Source organism: Lagopus muta, chromosome 5 (assembly GCF_023343835.1).
Source record: "Lagopus muta isolate bLagMut1 chromosome 5, bLagMut1 primary, whole genome shotgun sequence".
Taxonomy (NCBI): Eukaryota; Metazoa; Chordata; class Aves; order Galliformes; family Phasianidae; genus Lagopus; species Lagopus muta.
In genome coordinates this window covers 31,411,154-31,433,464 of record NC_064437.1, presented here as the reverse complement: position 1 = coordinate 31,433,464, position 22,311 = coordinate 31,411,154, and the positions used below count along the sequence as shown (strand labels likewise).

Sequence of the window (22,311 nt, the reverse complement as noted above, 5' to 3'; positions counted from 1 at the left end):
GTGGTTTCCCTCCACAGGGACCGTGCCTGTCCTCTGGTTTGGCAAAGTCCTGGGCTCTGGGCTTTTTTCAGCAGTGGAAAGTTCCATGGGTTAGTTGTGGATTTTCTGAAAAGCCGTCAGGCATGGCATTCACCCGATGGGTTTTACGTGGCACAGGACTCCTGTGTGTTTCTTCCCAACCTTCGTAGCGTTTGCAGAGTGAACTCCGACTGAAGCGCACGCTGCCGGCCGCTCCGCATCTTCGCAGCGCGGCGGGCCCGGGCCGTGCCCAGCGGGAAGCGGGCGGCCGCGAGGGAACGCCTCAGCGCCGGGCCCCGGAGCCGCTCCTCCTCCGTCCCTCGCCACGTCGGTGGCCGCGGCGGGAGGAGGAGACGGAGGAGGGCGCAGGTCGAGAGGGGCTGGCCCGGGGCAGAGCTACGTGTCGTGGAGCCCTTATAGCCCGCTGTCGCCCGCCGGACCCGGCCCCGCCGTGCCCCGCTGTGCCCCGCGTCGCCCGGCCGGCACCATGTTGAGCAGCCAGCAGACGGTAGGGCCGCGCTTCGCCGCGGGGCCGCTCCCTTGGGGCTACCGGAACCGCTGAGGCGACTGCCCCGGACGGCTTTCGGCGTCCCGCGGAGTCCGGGTTGCGGGGAGGGGGAGAGGGCTTCGTTTCGGCCTGGGGCGCGGCGTTTTCGTGGCCGGCCGGACACGGGCTCCGAGCGGCCCCTCCGTTCGCCCCCGCCCCGGGCAGCGGGGCGACCTTTCCAGCCGGCCGCGGCCGATCTTTGCACCCTGCTGTCACAGGGATGCCGAACGCCTGACGGCCGTGCGCGGGTTGCCCGGGGAGCGCAGAAAGGGGCTCGCCGATCGCAGGGCTTCGCGATGGGTCCCGCCAGCGATGCGGTGCCCGGCCGGGGGCGGCCGCGGCTGGCCGGCGTGGGACGGTGCGTGTCGGTCACACCGTGCCAAGCGGAGGGCTGCGCTTTATCTGAGATTTTGCTGAGAAAAGGGGCGAAGTGCGCGACTGCGGCCGGGCGCCTGGCTGTCGTGGCTCGGGGCCGGAGCGCGGTGCTGAATCCGAGACTGGAAAAGGGAGCGTCACCCACCTGTCTGAGACCCTGCCTGCGTAGTGCTTCTTTTTCTTCTTCCTTAGCCTGCTTCTTTCCGTCCTCCTCTCCTGTTAAAATCCCGGTTGCTACCACTTCTTCGTGGTGTGGGCGATGCGTTCATCTTCCTCCTGCGGGAGGTGAGGCTTTTCAGGTACGCTCCGTGGAGAGAATGGATTCTTCCAGCGTTATTCGCTGTCCGCTGATATGTCAGAAATGGGTTTGGTAGGCGACACTGCTTGGCTGCCCGCTGTGGGAAGGTGCAGTGGTGCAGCTACGAGGTGAGCTGAGGTGATGCAACTGCTCTCCCCGTTTTGCACACTGAGCGCCCGTAAGCCCCCTGCTTAAAACACGTATTCACCCTGCGTGCTGCGTGGAGTTTGAGGTTATTTTCACCTAGCAGCCATTTATTAATGTGAGCTCATGGTAAGATGCAAAGAAGAAAGCTTAGGATTTTTGATCTTTGCATGTGTTACCTTTAAAAATCAGTAAGGCCCCTTGGCTCTGGATAAGACCCAGCACTCGATATGGGGATTCTTTTGCTGCTAACGTGGTGGCACTCCCTTTGCTTCTACCTGTGATACTGTGAGAGGCATGAAGTTCTCCCTGTGTCTGAGTTTACTTCAGTTCCAAGACTTCACTGACAGCAGGCAGTGCTTATTCCTGACCCCTCTCAGAGGTGACTTTTGGAGACAAAGAACAATCTTTAATGGCAACCTTAGCACTCCTTATATAAGCCTCCTGTGTGCCCCTATGGTGAAATCTTACTCTCGGGAGTAAGCGTACCTTAAAGTAATTGCAGTGAGTAACGTGGAGCAGTGGAACAGCCCTTGTTTATTGCACAGTGCAGCATTCATGGCTGAGTAGTTCTTTCAGTCCCGACGAAAGAGCAGCTTGTTCTCCCTACACCTGCGGCACTGCTGGCATTTCCTCTGCTTGGTTCCTCTCTGCACTGAGCGGTGTTCTTACAGCAAGCAGAAGGACACAGGCAGTGCAGTGTGCCCCGAGAGGCAGCCCCAGCCCAGAGGGACCATCCCCTTGCCAGGGCAACCGGCTGCACAGCTCGCTCCTTCAACAAAACACGAGTGTGTGGAAGGTGCAGCTCAAATTCCTCGTGGAATCGAGGTGTTTGGTAAGCATGCAGGAGACCTGTCTGAACCCACATGGGAGCAACACACATGGGATGAGGCAGCACTGGGCAGAGGGCTGGGCAGGGTTCAGCTTTCTCCTCGGATATCCTTACGGATGCTATGGGCAGAATGAGGGCCCCTAGAGAAACCGCCTGCTTTGGGGTAAGTGCTGCAGCCTTGTTTGCAGGCTCTGTGAGGGTGCCTCCAGCAGCTGAGCGATGCGGCACACAGCGTCCTCTGGCTTCGTGGAGGAACCCTTCCAGTAGCCCAGCAGATCCCAAAGTTGTAACTTCTGAAGGTTCAGTTTTGCTTGCACAGGGCTTACGTGTACAAGTTACAGATCCTTATTGAAAGGTAAATTAACATGTAAAAAAGATTGTAAACTTTTCTTCAGTTTACTTAAAAAAAAAAAAACAAAAAACAAAAAACAAAAAACAAAAAAACCTGTGAGAGTAGATGAACAGTGCTGAGGAAATATGAAGAAAGCTTCATTTCTTTGCCTAAAAACTGTTGAAAAAAGTGCGACCACAGGGCAGAGTTCAGATGGACTGTGGTATCACAAGCTGTGCGATAATGTTTGTACAGCTTTATCATTCTGACTGTGAACCAATGTGAAATAAGTAAAAAGAGGTTGTAAAAGTTTGTTTGTCTGCTTATTTTTTACTCCTGTTTTAACTATAAAGAAATTGACTGAGTGATCTTCTGACATCTCTAAGGGTGTTTATATTCAGAGCAGCTCTGCAGAGCTCGTTGAGCAGATGCTGAGGTTGGTGAAGTGGTACAGCTTGGCCTTGGTGCACCTATCAGGACTGGGCTTACAGCTGCAGTGTGCTTTCTGAAACACACTCGTTGCACCGTGGTGGTAAACGGTGACCATTTCCTAATTGCTTAGGTTGTCTGATATTCCTTGTATTATTTTATGCCACTTTTTTGATTTCTTTTGCCTTTGAAGATCAAGGAGATGTCATGAGACTATCACAGTACGCTCTTGTTTCTACTTTTATTGTTTCTTATGGCTCTCTGTTTCTTTTCTAAGTCCTTTGCTGTTAAATGCTCCCTTCTTGGTCTGTTTCTCTCGCCCTGCCGTTTCACTAACTCGTGCTGTTTTGCAGGGCTGCCAACATACCAGCAGCCAGTAGCTGTGAACCACTCTCTGTCCTGTGAAAGCAGCACTGTTCATTTGGGGGAATTTCATTCAAGAAAGGACAGAAAAAGTTGCAGGCTCCCAGATATGAATGGCTCTTTCTTTCCATGGGAGGTTGAGTCACCCAGGGGATGGGGAACAAAGTGATCAGTGTGGTCCAGCCCCAGGAGCTGTGTGCTGGGAAGGGCGGCTGTGCTTTTCTGCAGGGCAAGTGGTCCCTGCCTGAACGGCCCTACAAGCTTCGTCGTTTTCCTTCTCGTAGGGACAAGTGGCTCATTTGTTCTCCTGCTGCCTGACCCCTGATCAATAGCATCCGGCCTCATCTGTTCTTTGGGCAACACCAGTGAAGTCACAGAGAAGCTGCCGGACAGTTACAGCCTGTGCCAAAATCCATCACTCAAGCATAGGTTTTCAGCTGTATGCATCTTGGCCAGCTCCTGCAAGAGATTTCAGGCCATACAGGGAACAATTTTGAAGACCCCAAGCTATCCAGACATGTGCATTGCAGCTGCGAGTTAGATTTAGGTCACAAGGATTTTGTTTTTCCTCAGGATTTTCAGGAGAATATTGGCATACTTGCATTTTTTACTGGGCTGATGTTGATCCTGGAAGGTGTTTTTAAGTAGTCTTTAAAAATGAAAAAACCTTTTCTATCTGAAATCAGGTATTTTAGATAAACTTGCAGCTGTACACGCCCACGAAAGATAAGGGGTTTTAGGGCCTGTGTTAATACTTGTCCAGTGATATCCTCTGCCTTGAACTTGTACTTTGATTGCAGTGCTTGTAGGCTTTTGTACTTAAAGGTCCTTTCAGAGAAATGTCGTGTGATTTGGGTTATTAGTTATTACTTTACTGTTACCATGAGTGTGGTGACTAACAATCTCAGAGTAAGCTCTGAATCACAGCTGTGGGAAGTGAGAAATAGCTCCTTAATGGCCTTGCAGCTTAGTCATTTTTAAGTGAAAATTTACTTGGAGTGTATCGTTAGCAAAAGGAGGGAGGCAAAAAGGAGGGCCAAAGGAACTCTGTTTGGATGTGTGTCGTGAAACAGGATGCTAGAAAGTTAGGGTTTGCCCATCTCTCGTTGCCAGTTGTGCAGCCTCCCATCCTCGTGGCACAGTCCAGTTTTGTTTGCTTATACCTTGGCAGAGCTACAGCTGTGGGTGTCAAGAGTTTTATCTGCTGAACGAGTGCCAAAGCATATTGGCCTGTTTGGAGAGCAGAGCTTGAGAGGGAAGGCAGCATAAGCACTCTCTTTTTCTTAGTCTGGCTTTTCTTTAGACACAGTGCTTTGGAGTTTGTTGAGGTTATTTTGCCACCCGCTTGCTAGATTGCTCACCTATGGAAAATGACCATTTGAACTTGCATTTCCAAGACTTTCTGACTTCGAGGTCTTCACAGAATCTCTGGCAGAACAGCGTTTCCATTTTCCAACTTTCCAATGTAGCGCAAAAACGTGTTTTGGGTGGGAGGTCATTTTTCAGTCCTACCCAGCCCTACTGGTGGGCAGATCATCTGTTTGTGAAGACCCAGGTGGTGGAAAGAGAGACAAACTTGGTTTTAAGAGAGGTGAATGTGGCTTGGGTGGTCAGTATTGCACTCGAGGGAATGGCATGGAGCTGTCAGGGGAGAGGCAGCTGGGGGTGAGGGAACGGCTCTGCAGCAGAGGGTGGTGGGCATGGAATGGGCTGTGCGGGGCAGTGGGTGCAGCCCTGAGTTCCCGAGCTCAGAGTGCACTGGGACACTGCTCTCAGACATAGGGTTTGGATTTGGAGTGGTTCTCTGTGGAGCCAGGGGTGCAACTCAGTGATCCTTGCAGATCCCTCCCAGCTCGAGGTGTTCTGTGGTCACATGCTTCTGTAGCAGTTGTATGGACTGGGTATGCAGACAGGGCAGGAAGCCTTGATTCCAGAATCTCCAAACTGTAGAATACAGTTTTTGAGCCTGGCTCATGCAGCTGGTAGTGTAGGTGGCGTGGTAAACGGCGTCCCAGTGAACGCAAGCTGTCATCTGACTGGCAGCAGTGCGGCGGGGATTTAGAGGTGCTGAGCAGGGAAAAGACTGGTTTGGACACATCTGCAGTCTCCAGCAGCAGCTGGGCGTGGGGCCCATGGGAGAGTTTACAGCTGAGATACATGTCCTGGTGTGTCATCACAGCTCCTCTCTGTGACCTGAGGTACCGGATGGTGCCTTGCAGCCTAACAGTGCTTTGTAGATCTCATAATCCTCAATTCTTTCCTTGAGTTTATCGAATGTTTTTTTTTCAAGCCAAGTGAACTCTTGGCCTGTCTGGATTAAGTTCCATTGAACCGTGTCCTGTGTTGCATTTCTGTCTGAGTGTCCCTAACTATTTGCACTTTGCAAATGTTCAGTTTTGAAATAGAAAACGCCACTCTGAAGTCAAGGACGTGCAGCCTGGGTGACACCAGATTGAGGACTGGGTCCCAAATGAGGTGGGCAGAGATGACACCGAGCCCCAGCACCCCTGACTCATGTCTGGGAATAGAGCCTTTGTGGAGAAAATCATGAGCCTGATGTGTTTTGTGTCATTTTGCACGTCCGGGACTGGTGGTGGGTACTGCTAAAGTGGTGGGAATGCTCAGACCTCTTTCAGATGCAGCCCTGTGCCATTGCTCTGGGGGCAAGTGGCCTTGGTCCCCAGGTTTTATCTTTTCAGCCCACTGCCTCGATATCCTGTAGAGAAATGGTGCAAGAGGATTGGTTCCTTTATGACAATAAGTATTTTAAAGCCTGGTGAAACTTGACATGCCTGCAGATGTTCTGCAGCTCTCTCTGCTTATGAAATAACTAAAGCTTCTCAAACATCACAGGGCTCCTTTCCTGCAGGAATACAGCTGCTGTATGTGGCAGCGTGGCTGAATTCTGATGGGCTCAGTTCAGCCTGTGCTGGTTGGTGCTGGAGGAGATCCTGCTTTCCTCAAGAAAGGTGGTGTTTTTGTCTTACCTGTGTGCTCTTGGCCTTCGGGGTAAAACCCCATTGCAAACTCAGTGAGTAGGGGCACAGAGCTGCAGTTTTGTTTCAGAGCAGTGCCACCAGTTCAGCCTTTAAAGAATGATGTGTCAGACTTATTTCTTGAGCTCTTGAAAGACATGAGCTTGATGAAGGGGCACATTGCTCTGCCCAGTGCAAGCTGGTCACAAGCCTCAGCTCTGAGCAGCAGAGCCATATTTTTGATCTTGCAACTTGTAGCCCAGTAGAGCTCAAGGGATGATTGCCCGATGCTGCATTGTGGGTTATTCTTTGCTTGTAGGAATTATCATTATTTGATGTGGGAATTCTGACTGTCACCTACCATGCGACTGCACAATTCCTTTCTTTGCAGTTTTCTCTACAATTAAATGGACATGCTCACTTCATGCCTGCAGGTGTCCAGCCCCAAAACAACAGTGTGAGCATGACTTATGTTCCCTTGTTTTGCAAGAGGACCGTGTTTTGTGTTGGCTGTGGTCCCATGGGTCTGTCAGATGCCTCAGCATCATCCAGAGCAGCCTCGTAGCACACTTAAGCATCAAAGGAAAGCAGGTCTCCTTCTGCCTTGTAAAATGTAGTATTTGCAACATGCACATGAACCAAACTGCTGAAATGGGTTCATTTAGTGGAGGTAGTTTAGCAGAACACATGTATAAAAAATAGGGAATTCATGGAAGGGTTTTTGCTGTTCAACGTGTTATTTTTGCCAGCAGATGTCAGGCTGCTCTGGCTGTGAAATACTTGCTCGCCATGCAGATTTCCCTTGTAATTTTTGGAAAGAAGTTGGGAATAATTTTTATTTTCTAACATCAGTCCTGGCCTTCCAAATTGGACGTGGAAGTGTGTGAGCACAGAGTGACTCACTAGTTTTAGTGGGTCAAGGAAATTAGATTAGTGACATCATCTGTCCAGAGATATTAGAGACCAAAAATCTGATCTGGGTGGCTTCGGAGAGATAGCTTTAATGCTCAACCCCTGCTTTGAAGTCGTACTGTCATGAAATCAGAGCATGATTGTGAGGTGACAGGCGTTTGAGCTTGTGTATTGAGCCTGATTTTTTGCAAGGTTGTATAACACCTGATTGTGTCCACTTCAAATGCGCAGACATACTAGAAGAGTGTTACAGCAGCATTCAAAATTTGGATATTGCTAAGAGCTCAGAAATTCCTATGTGTAAAAGTCCTGTGTGGAAAGAGTACTTTGCCTAGCCTCACCTTGAAAACTATGTTTGTTAGCAAAGTTTGGCATTGCAAAGTGTCTGTCTGCAAGCTGAAAGCCTGCTTGTTTCAGGTAACTGGAAGCTCTCTGCTGAGCCCCTGGCAGTCTCTGTGCTACGTTCCTGGCAGGAACAAGGTGCTGTCTCAGTGGTGCCAGGACAAGCAAGCAGCAGCAGAAGAGCTTGCCAAGGACCACAAGTGGACTGCTTGGGTCTGTGGGAGTGCTGAAGATCCTGGTCTGGTGGTTGGTGACCCTGCTCTTGGCAGGGGGGTTGAAACAAGATAATCTTTGAGTCCTTTTCAACCCAGGCCATTCTGTGATTCTGTGAAGGAGGAGGGAAACCCAGTTCAGCAGCCAGCCTGGTGTGAGCAAACGCTGGCACCCCCGGCAGGACATCTAGTCACCCAGTGCTGTGTTCCTCAATTAAATCTTATTATTTTGTAATATCTTTGTCACTGCCTGAAGCTAGTGCTCCATCCTCCAAGTCCAGCTGTGGCAGTGGGATCCTGGGACCTGTAGCAGGCAGAAATTTCCAAGGTAATGCTGGCTCTTTGGGGGCTTTTCCTGGGAAAGAATAGAGCTAGTTTTGAAACACTTATCGTCATAGCCCTTTTCAGCAAGTTACACTTGGGAAAAGTCAGTAGGTTTTGGGTTGTGGGAATTAAATCAGGACTTCAGAAACTCCAAAATTTCTCCATCTTCCTTGATTCTGATTGTAAAGGTGAGCCACTGACAAGCAACCCCCCCACACACTTCATGTTCTTCCTCCTTTTGCATATGATAGGTTTTCTTTTCTGTGAAAAGAAATGCGAAATTCAAGTGACTGTCATACACAAGGATTTCCCCCTGTGATGGACTCTTGATGTCAATGCCCCCATTCTCAAGAGCAGCCGTGGCAATTGCCCTGGGAGAAGAAATTTTCTACTTAAGAGACCCAGAAGCACAATTTTCATGCATCAAGTTCAGCTACAAGTTGAAATCATTTTTTTATTAAGATGGCAGGATGTAGGAGAGGGTTTTAAAAGTAAGATCTGTCTCTGTAGGCTTAAGAGTGTTTGATTTCAGATGATGTCCCATGCAGCTGATGGACTGGGGTTGGTGTGAGTCCCACTGTTTCAGACATGGGGATATCTTGCCTCTTTAGCAGCAAAGCTGCTCATAACATAGGAGCAAAATAGGAGGGATCTGCTACCGGCAGGTAGGAGGGGTCTGGAGTTAGAGTCACAGCCTGGCTTGGGATGGAAGGGACCTTGAAGCCCACCCAGTTCCAACCCCTTCCGTGAGCAGGAATGCCACCCACATCTGAAAATGCTGCTGGGTTGCTTTCCCAAGCTCCAGAAGATGCTAGTGCGAACAAAAAAACCTGCTCCAAGATGTGCGTGGTGCAGATTTGCAGCAGCATCTGCTTTAAAGATAATAAGCTCGTGATGTCAGCCAGGTAGGAACGTGTTAGCACAGACATTATCGTAGTCCCTGTCGTGCTGGGTAGATCAACGCCTTGCAGAACCACATTGCAAGGAAATCAGCGTGCTGCCAGAGTTCCTGCTGACACAGGCAGCAAAGGGGTGTAGAAAGGATATTTTGAGTGTGTGGGTTTCATTTCTCTGTGCTGAAATACCTGCCTCTTCTGTTGTCGCTTGCAGATAAATTGCAAAACTGCTGTTCCATATGCTGGAGCATGGAGGGCTGTGCAGTTACTGCTCAGGCATCGTGCTGCACCGAGCGGCTCCTCTGCAGGGCTGAGCCATGGTGTGCTGGCACAGGGGTGCTCACACCATGGTGCCAGACTTCTGCGAGGAGTAAAGCTGCAAAATTTGCCTTTGTGTTTTGTGAGCAGGGGTTGTCTTGCTGGCTGTTACCTTCTACGTGTGCTCATTTAGTCCTGCTTCAGGAGTCCAAACTGCTGGGGACAGGCATAAATTAAACCATAATGGTGATGTCTCAGCTTGCAAGCTCCAAATGTCCAAAAAGACAGTCCCCCTGCAAAACAAACTAAAAACTAGCACACACAAAAAAAAAAAAAAAAAAAAAAAACAATCCTGCCTGGTTTGGGGAGTGGAGGCTTTGAAGAATTGGCAGTGTGCTGCAATGCCTATGGAAGGTCTGTGTATTGGTCCTGTGTGCCCGCAAGCAATTGCAAGTGGAAAATTTCACCTCTGGTTTGCAAGCATAAAAAGAGGCCGATTCTGATGGTTTTAGCTGAAGTGGAATATAAATTGGGTGTGAAGTTCTGAGTCTTGCTGATGATATCTCTGTGATCTCAGCTGAGATGCTGGCCTCAGAGAGAGAGAAGAGGGAAGAAGGATGTTACTTCTATTATGGAATGGTTTTCACTTAGATTTTTAAGCTGACAGAGCCCTCTGTTGCCTGCAGAACACCAAGTCTCAAGTGCGTCCTTCTGCCTTTGATAAACTGGGCTAAAATGGTAATGACTCAGAAAGCAGAGGAAAAAAAAGGCTATTCTGCAAACACTTTTAAAAGTGAACTTTTTTGTCTCCTTTTTTTTTTTTTTTTTTTTTTTTGGTATCTTGTCAAAAAACCCATCTCTGACACATAAAACACGCTTACTTCCCTGCTGTGACTTCAGATGGAGAAATATTTACCTAGCATGACACAAACTGGGGGAAAGCCCAGCCCAGCCTTCCCCCCGCCCTGCACCAGAGATTTGAGGGGGATGAACCTGCATCAAGCAGAATGTGGCTTGTGGAGAAAATATTTCTGTGTTTGCTCCTGCTGGGACTTTTCCTTTCCTATAACTGACACCAAAGGCAAATAGTTTTCTCACTGTTTTGCCAGTTTTCTTCCCATTTTACCATGTTGGTTGTAGCATTTTCCTGTGCAACAGTGTTCTCAGCATTTGCTGCAGTGGCTTTTGCTGATGTTCAATGAATGTACGTGTCTCTTCTGTCCTGGCTGAGATTTTCTGGTGTGTGGAGTGCAGCAGGGTAACAAAAGCGTTTTGTTTCACTCTGTTTTTCTTTAGAGATCAACCAATGTGGTTTACCAAGCCCATCACGTCAGCAGGAGTAAACGAGGACAAGTTGTTGGTACCAGGGGTGGATTCCGTGGTTGCACGGTTTGGCTAACAGGTATTTTCATCCACATCGCTGTATGCATGAGAGCTGTGTGGACAGATGAGGAGAATGGCTTGGAGGTGGTGATCTGGGGTCTGCAGGCAACACCAGCACTCCTTGTGAGCTGATGCGAATTTGCAAAGTGATTTTGTACAGAAGCACAGCGCTGGCAAAGTAAAATGATCTCTTCCTGCAGTGGCTGCCCCTAAATAAGGCTTTTATAAATTTTGCAGCTGTTGTTGGGGCTTCCATTTGCTGGCTCCCTTGACTGAACACATGGAAAGCCCTGCACATTGCTCTTGGTGTTCCAAGCTGAGGAACCCTTGGCTCAAACTCACCTGGTCCCTGGCAGCAAAACGCGCTCAAGATCATCCAGAGCAGCATTCAGAGATTTTCATTCTGGGTCGGTGGAAAGTTCATGGGGGTACCTAGGTTTCCTGTGTTTCAGAAACCTTGTGAGTGGCAGAACAAGTTGGTCTTGTTGTCTGAAAAGGAAATACAGACAGTGAATCGTGCTAAAAGTGATTTCTTGCACCTTCTGATGTGTTGCCTTTCTCTTTTGTTTTGAAAAACAAATTCAAGATCTGGGGCCCAGGGAGCATTTGTTTTTCTCTGCTGACATTTGCACAACTCTCTTTTTTGACACTTGTCCAGGTGTTTCTTTGCTTGTTAAGTATTGCTATTCTCTGACTGACAGAAGATGTTGCAAGACATAAATGGAAGAGTTTGTAAAGCCATTCTGATTCAACACATCATTGTGTGCTGAATGCTGGAATAAAGCACATCTCTGTTTTCTTCTCTTTCATCTTGGGAAGAAGGCCTGCATCTGATCTGTTTTAACCCATTTCTGAAGCTGAAACATCCTATCCAAGGCAATTCCCTTCTTTCTAGTATCATTTAAGGACCCTGTATGTGAAAAATGTGAACTTCTTTGACTGATGATTATTCTTTGAAGTATACAGCGGTCTCCTAACTTCCTATCCATTGACTTTTAAGAGACCACGTGGGAGGACACTACATGGACTGCATAGATTAAATGCACAAGTGGACAGAGCTGGGTTGGGATGCATCCACCTCCCTTAGGATCGATGACTTTCTACTGGTGACCCCCCGCCATCCCGTTCCTGAGCCTCACTTTCAAACCGGAACCTCACTTTGCTGTCTCCAACAGGTCTTTCTGGAGCCGGTAAGACAACCATTGGCTTTGCTCTGGAAGAGTACTTGGTCTCTCATGGCATCCCCTGCTATTCCCTGGATGGTGATAACGTTCGGCACGGCTTGAACAAAAACCTGGGCTTCTCAGCCGGGGACCGTGAGGAGAATATTCGCCGCATCGCAGAGGTGGCCAGGCTGTTTGCTGACGCTGGGCTTGTCTGCATAACTAGCTTCATTTCTCCTTTTTCAAAGGTAAACTGTCTGCGTTATATTCTGCTCTTTCCTGAGCTGCTTTGATCTCATGAACACTCCTGGGAAAGATTAGTCCATGTAGAGGACCTTCTGTATGTGCCTTCAGATCTTCTCTCTTCTGTGCAATGCCACAGGTTTACAAAATTAAACATCATCAGTAGAGTTTTCTGGAGTGCCATTTCACAGAATCACAGAATGGCCAGGGTTGGAAGGGACCTCAAGGATCACAAATCTCCAATTCCCCGCCACATGCAGGGCCCTCAACCTCCCCATTTCATACCAGACCAGGCTGCCCAGGGCCCCATCCAACCTGGCCTTGAACACCTCCAGGGGTGGACAGGGCATCCACAGCCTCTCTGGGCAGCTGTTCTAGCACGTCACCACTCTCATAATAGTTTGACAATGTTTTTGCTTTCAGTTCTGCTAGGAATTGGTTAAAGGCTCAATGACATTTGAAATCTCATTGTGTAGCCTCCTACTATTAACTTTGTAAGAGAATAAGCATAAAGTAAATAGCCTGTCATAGTGCTATCAGTATTCTATATGAATAAGTTATTGTATTTTTGTGCTTCCTGAGAATACCAAATGTCTGACAGTATCAAGCCAACACAAACAGTTGCTTTTTTAACACAGAGCAGATAATTATTCTCATCCCAATTTTGGCTGTCCTACTTAATGAAGTGGTCTTCCAAACTAGCTTTAAAGAAAAGAGGGTAACGGGAATAAAAGCCGTTATTAAAATTGGTTTAAATTAAATAAATCTATACCAGAAAGTGATTTACCTCTCTCAAATTTCAGGAAACGTCAGAGAGTAGGAGGGTGCTTATTGCAATGCACATGTATCATTTTCCTACCTTTCTTCTCACAGGATCGTCAAAATGCACGGAAAATTCATGAGGCTGCTGGGTTGCCTTTCTTTGAAATCTTTGTTGATGCTCCTTTAAATATTTGTGAAAGCAGAGATGTGAAGGGCTTGTACAAAAAGGCAAGAGCCGGAGAGATCAAAGGTATGGAAGAATGAGGTCTTAATTGGCCTTTTGCTTTCCAAAGCTTCAGATAGCTGATCTTTGCAGCTCTGCACGTAGAAAATCTCAAGGTGTGTTAATAAAGGCTCTTTGTGGCACAAAGGGTATCCTGTTTCCCGAATCTTACTGTCACAAGTGTACTTGTAGTACTGAGTATGGCTGAATGCTCGTTGGTTGTTTGTGTAGTGTGGACTCTAGGGGGTGGAGTATTACATTAAATGTGTTTGGTTTGTGTTTAATTGTCAATAGGATTCACAGGGATTGACTCAGACTACGAGAAGCCCGAATCTCCTGAACTGGTGCTGAAGACGAACATTGCATCAGTGTCTGAATGCATCCAGCAGGTTGTGGAGCTCCTGCAAACACAAGTAAGTCACTTATTTTTACCACCACCACCACTGTCAGCTTGTAAATCTGACTTCATATTCTGGGTTCTTAGTGTGCGTTTAGAACCAGCATTACCATTGCTCTCTCTCTCTTTCAGAACATTGTGCCCTGTGCATCAATTAAGGATGTTTTTGAGCTGTTTGTACCCAAAAATAAACTTGATGCTGCCCGAGCTGAAGCAAATGCACTGCCATCCGTGGAGATCACAAAGGTATCGTCTCGCCTGAATGCTACGCTGTAACTCATCCTTGTACTGTTTGAAGGGCAGAAGCTTTGTTCAGTGCCTTGTTTGTAGAATCGTGGAATGGTTAGGGTTGGAAAGGACCTTAAATGTCATCTAGATCCAACTGCTGCCATGAGCAAGGACACCTCCCACTGGATCAGGCTGCTCAGGGCCCCTTCCAGCCTGGCCTTGAGCACCTCTGTGGATAAGGCGTCCACAGCTTCTCCGCGCATCACCACCTGTCCCGGTGTCTCACCACTGTCTGAATACAGAATTTCCTCCTAACATCTGATCTAAACCATCACACCGACACGCAGCACCACTTTTTCCCCTGTAGGAACATCCTTTATTTAATGCAGTGAGACTGCTTTCGCAGCAGAAGGGAGGGTAAAGCAGCATGACTTGGTGACAGAGAGCCATCTGGGTTTGTTTTGTAGCTGGATCTGCAGTGGGTGCAAGTGCTGAGTGAAGGCTGGGCCACGCCACTGAAGGGCTTCATGCGCGAGGCAGAGTACCTGCAGGTCATCCATTTCGGCACGCTGCTGAACGGTATGGGCTGCCTTCGTGCTCACTCTGTGTGTATGTAACGTACATATGTGTGACTCACACCATGCTCAGTTCTCCTGGGGTAGAGCAAGATGCAAACCTCAAACCAGGGGAGGCTGTTAGGCTGAATTTCAAGCGGGAGCAGCGGGCAGCTGCTCCTTGGAAACAAGGAGAGAGTCTGATTTTGCTTTTCTATTTCTTATTTTCATATTTCTCTATTACCTTACCCTAAAATAAATCGGATTTAGCTGTTAATTAGCTTTAATTAGCTGGGAGCCTTTTTGTCTCTGGAAGAGGCAAATATATTCAGACAGTGCCAGCCAATTCCTGAGCCTGGTGTGGTAGATTTTTGTGTCCCAGATCTCAGACAGAGATGCAATTGCCATGCACACATTGGGTTTTAGACCTAGCAGAGGTCTCCAGCCTTAGGGGTTCGGGATCTCGGTGCAGGACGCCCTGCAGGGAGTCTTGCCCTCCTCCTCAAGGACCCTGATACTGCCATAGCCATGCAGGGCAGCAGCTTGGTGCTGGGTTAAGCAAAGGCACTGCTTAGCTCAGGACAGTCCGCACTTGACAGAGCAGGATCTGCAGGTGGGCAGCTGGAGCATGTCACATGTTTTTGTAGCTTTTTTCACACTTTGAGGAGTAAATCTACACTGAAGTTTTTGTTGAGTTGCTTTGATTCTGCAGACTATAACAGGTGCCTGTGAGTGTTAATTACCTTAATTATGTTTGTGTTCTCCCAGGAAAGAATTTCTCTGTAACTGGTATGTATGTAACTATCCTTAGGTTATATGGAAATCACTACAATTAGAGTTTCTGCTATTACTTTTTACTATTTAAATTATTAAGACTGGACACAAGCACATCTTGTTTATGATTCAGCTGTTTATCCTGCATCCTACTGACCAGTCCTCACAAAAATCCTAGTCATTTTGTAATTATTCACCTCCACTGGAGTGATTTTTATTAGCATCTTGCATTTGGAAGTGGAGCATAGAGATCCTCAGCTTCAGCATCCTTTGTGGGTTTCATAATCCAGCTTTTTCCACGCTGACTTTATTGACTGATCACTGGTTAGTTACACATAAAACAGATATAATGATTATATTTAATCAATATTTTAATATTAACATGTTTGTAAAGATTATTCAAATAACTTCATATATTTAATTGGTTGATTGGTCCATATGTGACAGTAGTTACGGGTACCCAATTACTCATCAAGGTGCTTGAAAATTGCTGCCTGTCAAATGAATAATGTCTGGTCATGAATTAAAGCAAATGGAAGCATTTAAAAAAGATTAAACAAAATAGTCAAAATCTTCCAGTCTCAGGTGTCCAACATGATTTCTGTCAGATCCAAGCAAAGTGAATCAGTGATTTATGATCTGTTTGTTCTTGTTCATGAATAGCAACCCATGGAAAAACTTACAATCTCAGTGTGCTAATGCTGGCATGCCCAAGTAGAAGAGGTCTGAGTGGAGGTTGTTGTCCTGAAAGAGGATACCTGGGCTGTAGCCAGGGCCGCGATCACCAAGGACATTGAAACTCTGCAGAGACATTAGAACAACTAACTGGAAAAGAACGAATCTTTCTGGGAGAGAAAAAGAACAGTGAGATACTCCAGGTGTCCTTAGGACATCTCTGACAGTGAGATAAGGAGCTTTCTTTGCCCACTAATGTTAGCATTTGTTTACAGCGCAAAACAAAATTTGGGCAGTGAATAAATTCATGTCACTGATGGCGAGTCACTGAGATATAGGTAGAAAAACTCAGCCTTCCTCTTCAACAAGAGAATTTGTGCCTCGAATCATAGAATCAGAAGGTTGGAAAGGACCTAAAAGATCATCTAGTCCAACCATTACCATTGCTACCACAAGCCACTAAACTATGAGTGTCTCAGTGCACTCCAGCCTCTCCCACCAACCCTCTGCAGTCCATCCCAGTGCCAAAGAATGCCGCTTTAGGTCTTTGGAGGACACTGACATCCACCCTTCTCTTTGCAGATGGTGTCGTCAACCTGAGCATCCCCATCGTGCTGCCAGTGTCAGCACAGGACAAGCAGCGGCTGGAGGGCTGCGGGGCGCTGGCGCTCAGCTACGCGGGGCGCAGGGTGGCCATCCTCAGGGACCCCGAGTATTTCGAGCACAGGAAGGAGGAGCGCTGCGCCCGCATCTGGGGCACCACCTGTGCCAAGCACCCACACGTCAAGGTGGGTCAGCGTCATCCCTCCTGCTGATGGAAACCCAGGCAGGGTCAGAGCTATGCACAAGAGAGCCAAATCTTTCCAGGGTTTCCACATTGTTAGCTCTCCAGGAGGAGTGTTACTTCTCAAGCATGCAGGAAGACTGAATGTTTAGGCTTACATGCTGCTTAACAAGAGCATCAGTGAGGTAATAAGCGATTCAGAGGGAGTGCAATCATGCTGCTAAGGAGTTGCTATTTTCATTTCCTCACCTTTACCTGTATACCAACATCCGAATGTTCTTAGCACAGCCAGCAGCTCAAAGACTTCCTGAACCTGGGTGTGTAACAATTTCCTAGAATCATAGAATCAGGAAGGAGGAAGGTGGGAAAAGACCACTAAGATCATTTAGTCCACCAACAGCCCATCACCACCACCCACACCACACTTGTGCAGTCAACAAATATACAATTAGCAGAGTGGTATCTACAGGTCTTATAACTAAAAGGATTATCAAGGGGGGAAAAGGATAATTGAAAATAAATGAAAATGCTCACCTGTGTCCTAGGCTCACAAAAAAACTCCGAAGGGAGCAATCTCCAGAAGGATCCTTCCTCAATGGCAGTCAGCCCTTAAATGGGGCCTAGGAGAGGTGCAGCCAGGCTCCAACCCTTCTGGTCACACAGCTGAATTGCCTTCACCTGTGCTCCGTGGCTGACTCAGTGCTTGCCTCAGGTGGTCAATGAGAGGTTCAGGCCATGATTCAAAGTTCCCATACACCACTAAACAAGCCATGTCACTCAGTATGGCATCTACTTTTGCCTTGAGAGCCTCTAGAGATGGATGCTGTCAAACGCTCACACTGCAGACCCCTGGCTGTGCTCCTTTTAGCTACAGGCTGCTCCTCAATTTGCCTGTCTGTACTGGCAGTCAGCAAAGGAGTTGTTCCTTATAGTTCATGAGTTCATCTTTCCCACTGTCATGTAGCGAGGGACTGTTCTGGGTTATGCCGTGTGACCTGAACTTCAAAGGCCAAAGCAATGCTAATTCTTTTCCTCTAACTTAAAATACCTCCATTAATTATTTAACAGCAGTTGCTCTCTTGAAACAGGCATCTTTTTATCTTAGTTGTGAAAGTTTAATTATGCCATTGACGATGAGAAGAACAGCTTTGACAGTACATTAAGGCAAATTTGAGGATTTCACACAAAGCCTTGTGCAATCCTAAGTGGGTCAGTGCAGGGTAATGAGGTCAGGAGCTTCATTATTGCAGCTGAGGGAGATTTCCTTAAGATCGTGGGGCTGCACACTCCCGAAGCAGTGCCCCAGATGGGAAATAGCATTTCCAGCACTGGATAGAATGGAGGGTGGATGATACAGTGGTGTTACCATTACCAGAGTGCTGCTCGCAGAGGGAAGGCTTTGCAGGAGCAAAAGTTGAGGTGGAAGAAGGGCTGTGCCATAACTTCTTGGCCCTGGGCTGCAGAGGTGAGCACAGCGCACAGCTGGGTGTGGTGGTGCAGCCACTGGTGCCTTGCTAATTTTCGTGGTAGTTTTGACCTACAGTACACAGAGAAAGGAGGATCGCTCCACAGGCAAAACTGTGCCTAACGAGTTTCAGAGGAGACTGGGAAATGAGAGGGGGCTTTTTGCCATCCTGAGAATACGCATGTAATTCACAGATGGTGATGGAGAGTGGAGACTGGCTGGTGGGGGGAGACCTCGTTGTGCTGGAAAAGATCTGTTGGAATGATGGCCTGGACCAATACCGCCTGACACCACTGGAACTCAAGCAGAAGTTCAGGGAAATGAATGCTGGTGAGTGCCTTGGGTTAGCACCAGTGACAGCATTGCCTTGCCCCCCCCATAGAGCACAGATATTTTGTGGCCTGTAGCTGTGTCATTTCAGACTGGAATATTTCAGGGAAGTGTTTCTAAGGGGGTTCAGCCTAAGGGGGCAGGCTGAGAGGTAGGAAGTATTGTACAGCCTAAGGATCTATCGCTTCCTTGTGAATTCCTGTTTCTGAGCACCAGAGGTGTCTGTGTGAACAGCCCTGGCTAAAGAGTGCTTCTGCAAAGTGCAGTTGTACATGGAGCAGCCAAATCTGGGAGCTCCATTCTGTAGCTCTGGCACTGTAATTAGAGCCATAAATCTTCTGTCATGTCTGACAGCTCAGGCTCTTTCTCATCTATGCCACCCCAGAAATGGCCTTTGTAGTGTTCCTGCAGGATCAACACATTAGGGCTAATTAGGTTTCATGTGCTGAATATGATGTTAACTCTTTCTACCCTCTCTTGCCACAGCAGTGGCATCCGAGCAGCAGATGCTAGCCCCCTAGATGCTTATTTCAGAGGGGAAGAGAGTATTGGCCTTTGTGAAGGTGACATTGTGAGGTTATGGAGGTGATAGATTTCTTAAAGAGCCAGGAAACTCCTCAGGGATGTGGATTTCTATCCAGTGCTAACCAGAAACAAGGCAGAATTGCTGATCGGACTAAAATCGGCCCCAAAGGAAGGATGTGCAATGAAAATAAATTGACAGAGCAATCCAGAGATGCTGTACATGTGTATTTAAGGTCTGTTTCATGTGAAGATAGGACAGCAGATCTGTGCCTGTCTCCTGATGGTGTCATATTGTACAGAGCATTTAAACAAGGCAAGCAGAGGGAAGCTCAGCACAGGCCCACAACCCTCTCACTTTTCTGTTTCAGATGCTGTCTTTGCATTCCAGCTGCGCAACCCTGTGCACAACGGGCATGCCCTGCTCATGCAGGACACGCGGCGCCAGCTCCTGCAGAGGGGCTACAAAAACCCTGTGCTTCTCCTGCACCCCCTGGGTGGGTGGACCAAGGATGACGATGTTCCGCTGGAGTGGCGGATGAAGCAGCATGCGGCGGTGCTTGAGGAGCACGTCCTGGACCCCAAATCCACTGTTGTTGCCATCTTCCCCTCTCCCATGCTCTATGCCGGCCCCACAGAGGTAAGGTGGATGCTGGATGCTTGTTGATAGGCCCTGTCTTTGTGCATTCAAATAGCAAATAGCTTCCTCTGTTCACTGTCGCACTGGAACAAAATTGTTTCCAGTCCTGGCATTTCCCACTGACATATGTGTCCGCAGAAAAGCTGAGATGTTGCCCCAGGTCCACGCAGTGAGAGATAAATCTGTGTGTGCTGACATGAGAAGTGGTGTGGCTGCTCACATCTCCACCGTCCTTCCCTGCTGTATGCGAGGTCTGGCTGGCCAGGAGCTCCTTGCAGTCAGGGCTGCTGGGCTCAGCATCCCCGTCTCTCCTTCCCAGGTGCAGTGGCACTGCCGGGCTCGCATGATTGCTGGCACCAATTTCTACATTGTGGGGCGCGATCCTGCAGGCATGCCTCACCCTGAGACCAAGAAGGACCTGTATGAGCCCACGCAGGGAGGGAAGGTGCTCAGCATGGCGCCGGGCCTGACGTCAGTGGAGATCATCCCGTTCCGTGTAGCGGCTTACAACAAAGTGAAGCGAGCTATGGATTTTTATGAACCAGAAAGGTAACGTGAGCACCGCAGTCTTCTTTTCTTTAACCTACATAGCTGCTGGGGAGGCATTTCACCACAACTGCATCTCATTTGGAGAAAGCATCTCCCTCAGGAGACGGTGCTGCTGCTGATAGGAACCTCAGCATGGGATGTTGCTGGCGGGGAGGTGGCACCGGGGCTTGCAGCTGCATTCCTGGTAGGGCTGAACAGCTGCACTGGGACGGCTTGGACCACTTGGCTGACCTCACCCTTCTCTGTTTTGCTTTAGGCACAGTGACTTTGACTTCATCTCAGGAACACGCATGAGAAAGCTCGCTCGCGAAGGGGAAAACCCACCGGATGGCTTCATGGCCCCCAAAGCTTGGAAAGTGCTAACTGAGTACTACCAATCGCTGGAAAAAAAGAATTAACACTACTTCTCCTCCTAGAAATACTTGTATTAAGAGTGAGCGATGATTGATTCCCTATGATAGAGATCAGCTACATGGCATTTTCACTGTTCTGACTGGTGGGACTTTTCCTGTCTGGATCAGAGTAGTTTTTAATAATCAGAAATACTTTGAACCAAGTCCTCCTCCCCTCAGAGCTAGAGGAGGAGGACAGCCAGCCCTTTGCTTCCAGCCTGGTGCAGCTCCAAGGTGCCTGGTGCAGTGTTGAATGGGGCCAGCTGGCTCATTTGGTGCTGCCTGGGCAAATCTGTGCACCTGCATGGAATAGAAGCAATGAAGTGTCCTTCCTTTACCCCTTGCCCAGCGCTGCCCCAAAAGAGGGACCAAGGAGTGGTTGCTGCTGGCCCTCAGTGCTTGGATCCAGTTGCTGCTCTCAAGGTCGCGCCTTAGACATTTGCTAACAGTGAGACTTTTTAGTGCCTTTTTATGAACAGCCTCATTGCCGAGTCAGTGCCTCACTGGTCTTCTCTTCCTCCTGCTTGCCCCCTCTGGTAAAAAAAAAAACCTGGCTGTGATCCTGGTGCTCTAAGCTCGCTTCCCATGGGGACGCTGGGATTCCCTGTGCTCATGGCCCAGTGGGCACCATGGCGGCCGTGTGGAGCATCATGCAGCCTGGGAGATCACTGAGAAGATGCTGATCATACAGGACAGTGCGAAGGGCTGAACTGGGGCTGCCTTTGCCTGATGGAGAGCTCTTGCAGCACTATTCTGGTTTTCCCCACCACGGACTTTGCCATCGCACCTCATGCCTTCCCTCTGATTTGTGCTGCCATGGTGTTGGGAAGGGTGAACAGCGCCTTCCCTGACAGCTGCACTCAGAGGGGAGGTTTTAGGGGACAGCAGAGGGAAGGCAGCCATGCACGCATTACCACCAGCTTTTGTGGCCTTTGCACACATCCTCTTCAGTCAGTTCCCCAGGGCTGCTCAGCGCAGGTTTCACAGGAACTGTTCTGCACGTGCCGCCTTTTAATTACAGATGGGTCCAGGCTCAGCAAGAACAACCCTGGTTCTGTGGGGGACTGCACATCAAGCAACGCCGCAAGCTCAGAGCTGTTCTGCTGTGGCCGTGGTGCAGTACCAAGATTACACATGCAATTGGGAATATTTTTGTACGAAGCGTCTTATTTTTCATTTGTCACCTGATGTTGGTTTTCTTTTTGTAATCTTTTTATATATTCAAAGAGAAGAACAAAAAGCTGTGTTATACCTCAACGTTGTGCTGCAGCCACCCCGGCAGTAGCCAAGAGCATACCAGCACCAGAGCCTTCCACATGCAGTCCCTCTGGCAGGGACCTGGAAGATAAAAGCAAGACACCAATTTTTAATTGCAATATTGGCTATTTTGAAGCAGCAGTTAGCTGTTGCCTCTCATCCCAAAAGAATCAAGCAGTGCAAGACAATGTACTTAATCCAGATGGCCACAGCAAAACGCAATTGTTGAATTGTTCTTTCAAAATAGCATAGTATACAGATTACCTCTGATTAAAATAATGTGGACTAGTTTTTTTGTGTGTATTTATTAAAGACATGAGACTGGAATTTGTACCTCAACTGATGCATCTCCTGATTTAATATATTCTGACCCTGATACTCTGAGACACTCACTTTTAGTACAAATAAATATTTATACATGTAAACTAATGCTGACATTGTGATTGTTGCCTTATTTTGAGTCAGGCGAGGCTCATTCAGCAGCACTGAGCGCTGTGCTGCCTGCCGCTCCCAGACCCCAAGCACCCCTCAAGATGAGTTTCCCACACACCAGAGGAGGTTTCCCATGTCCAAACCTCGCTCAAATAAGGCTGTAAAGAAGCAGCACTTGCAGAATTCAGAGACACACTCATAAACATTATGTTCTTGCATAAATCCTGCAGTATCCCCAGGCTCCCTGGCAAGCTCCTGGGAAGGGCCTCTAAGGTGCAGAGT

General features: G+C 48.2%; 1 protein-coding gene across 3 annotated transcripts; it reads left to right on the top strand.

Annotated features, from left to right (window-relative positions):
• Positions 1-264: 264 nt before the first annotated feature.
• PAPSS2 (3'-phosphoadenosine 5'-phosphosulfate synthase 2) lies at positions 265-22,026 on the top strand. Of its 3 annotated transcripts, none has more exons than XM_048944583.1 (13): positions 265-526; positions 10,553-10,658; positions 11,815-12,050; positions 12,919-13,057; positions 13,325-13,443; positions 13,560-13,673; positions 14,123-14,234; positions 14,978-14,998; positions 16,241-16,446; positions 18,102-18,237; positions 19,131-19,399; positions 19,719-19,948; positions 20,205-22,026. In XM_048944583.1, exons 1-13 carry the CDS (start codon positions 506-508, stop codon positions 20,344-20,346), a joined length of 1,851 nt encoding a protein of 616 aa, XP_048800540.1. In that variant the 5' UTR covers positions 265-505; the 3' UTR covers positions 20,347-22,026. The 3 variants fall into 3 exon arrangements, with proteins under 3 accessions (XP_048800540.1, XP_048800538.1, XP_048800539.1); XM_048944581.1 differs by lacking the exon at positions 265-526 and adding an exon at positions 577-1,239; XM_048944582.1 differs by lacking the exons at positions 265-526; positions 14,978-14,998 and adding an exon at positions 578-1,239.
• The last annotated feature ends 285 nt before the right edge of the window (positions 22,027-22,311 follow it).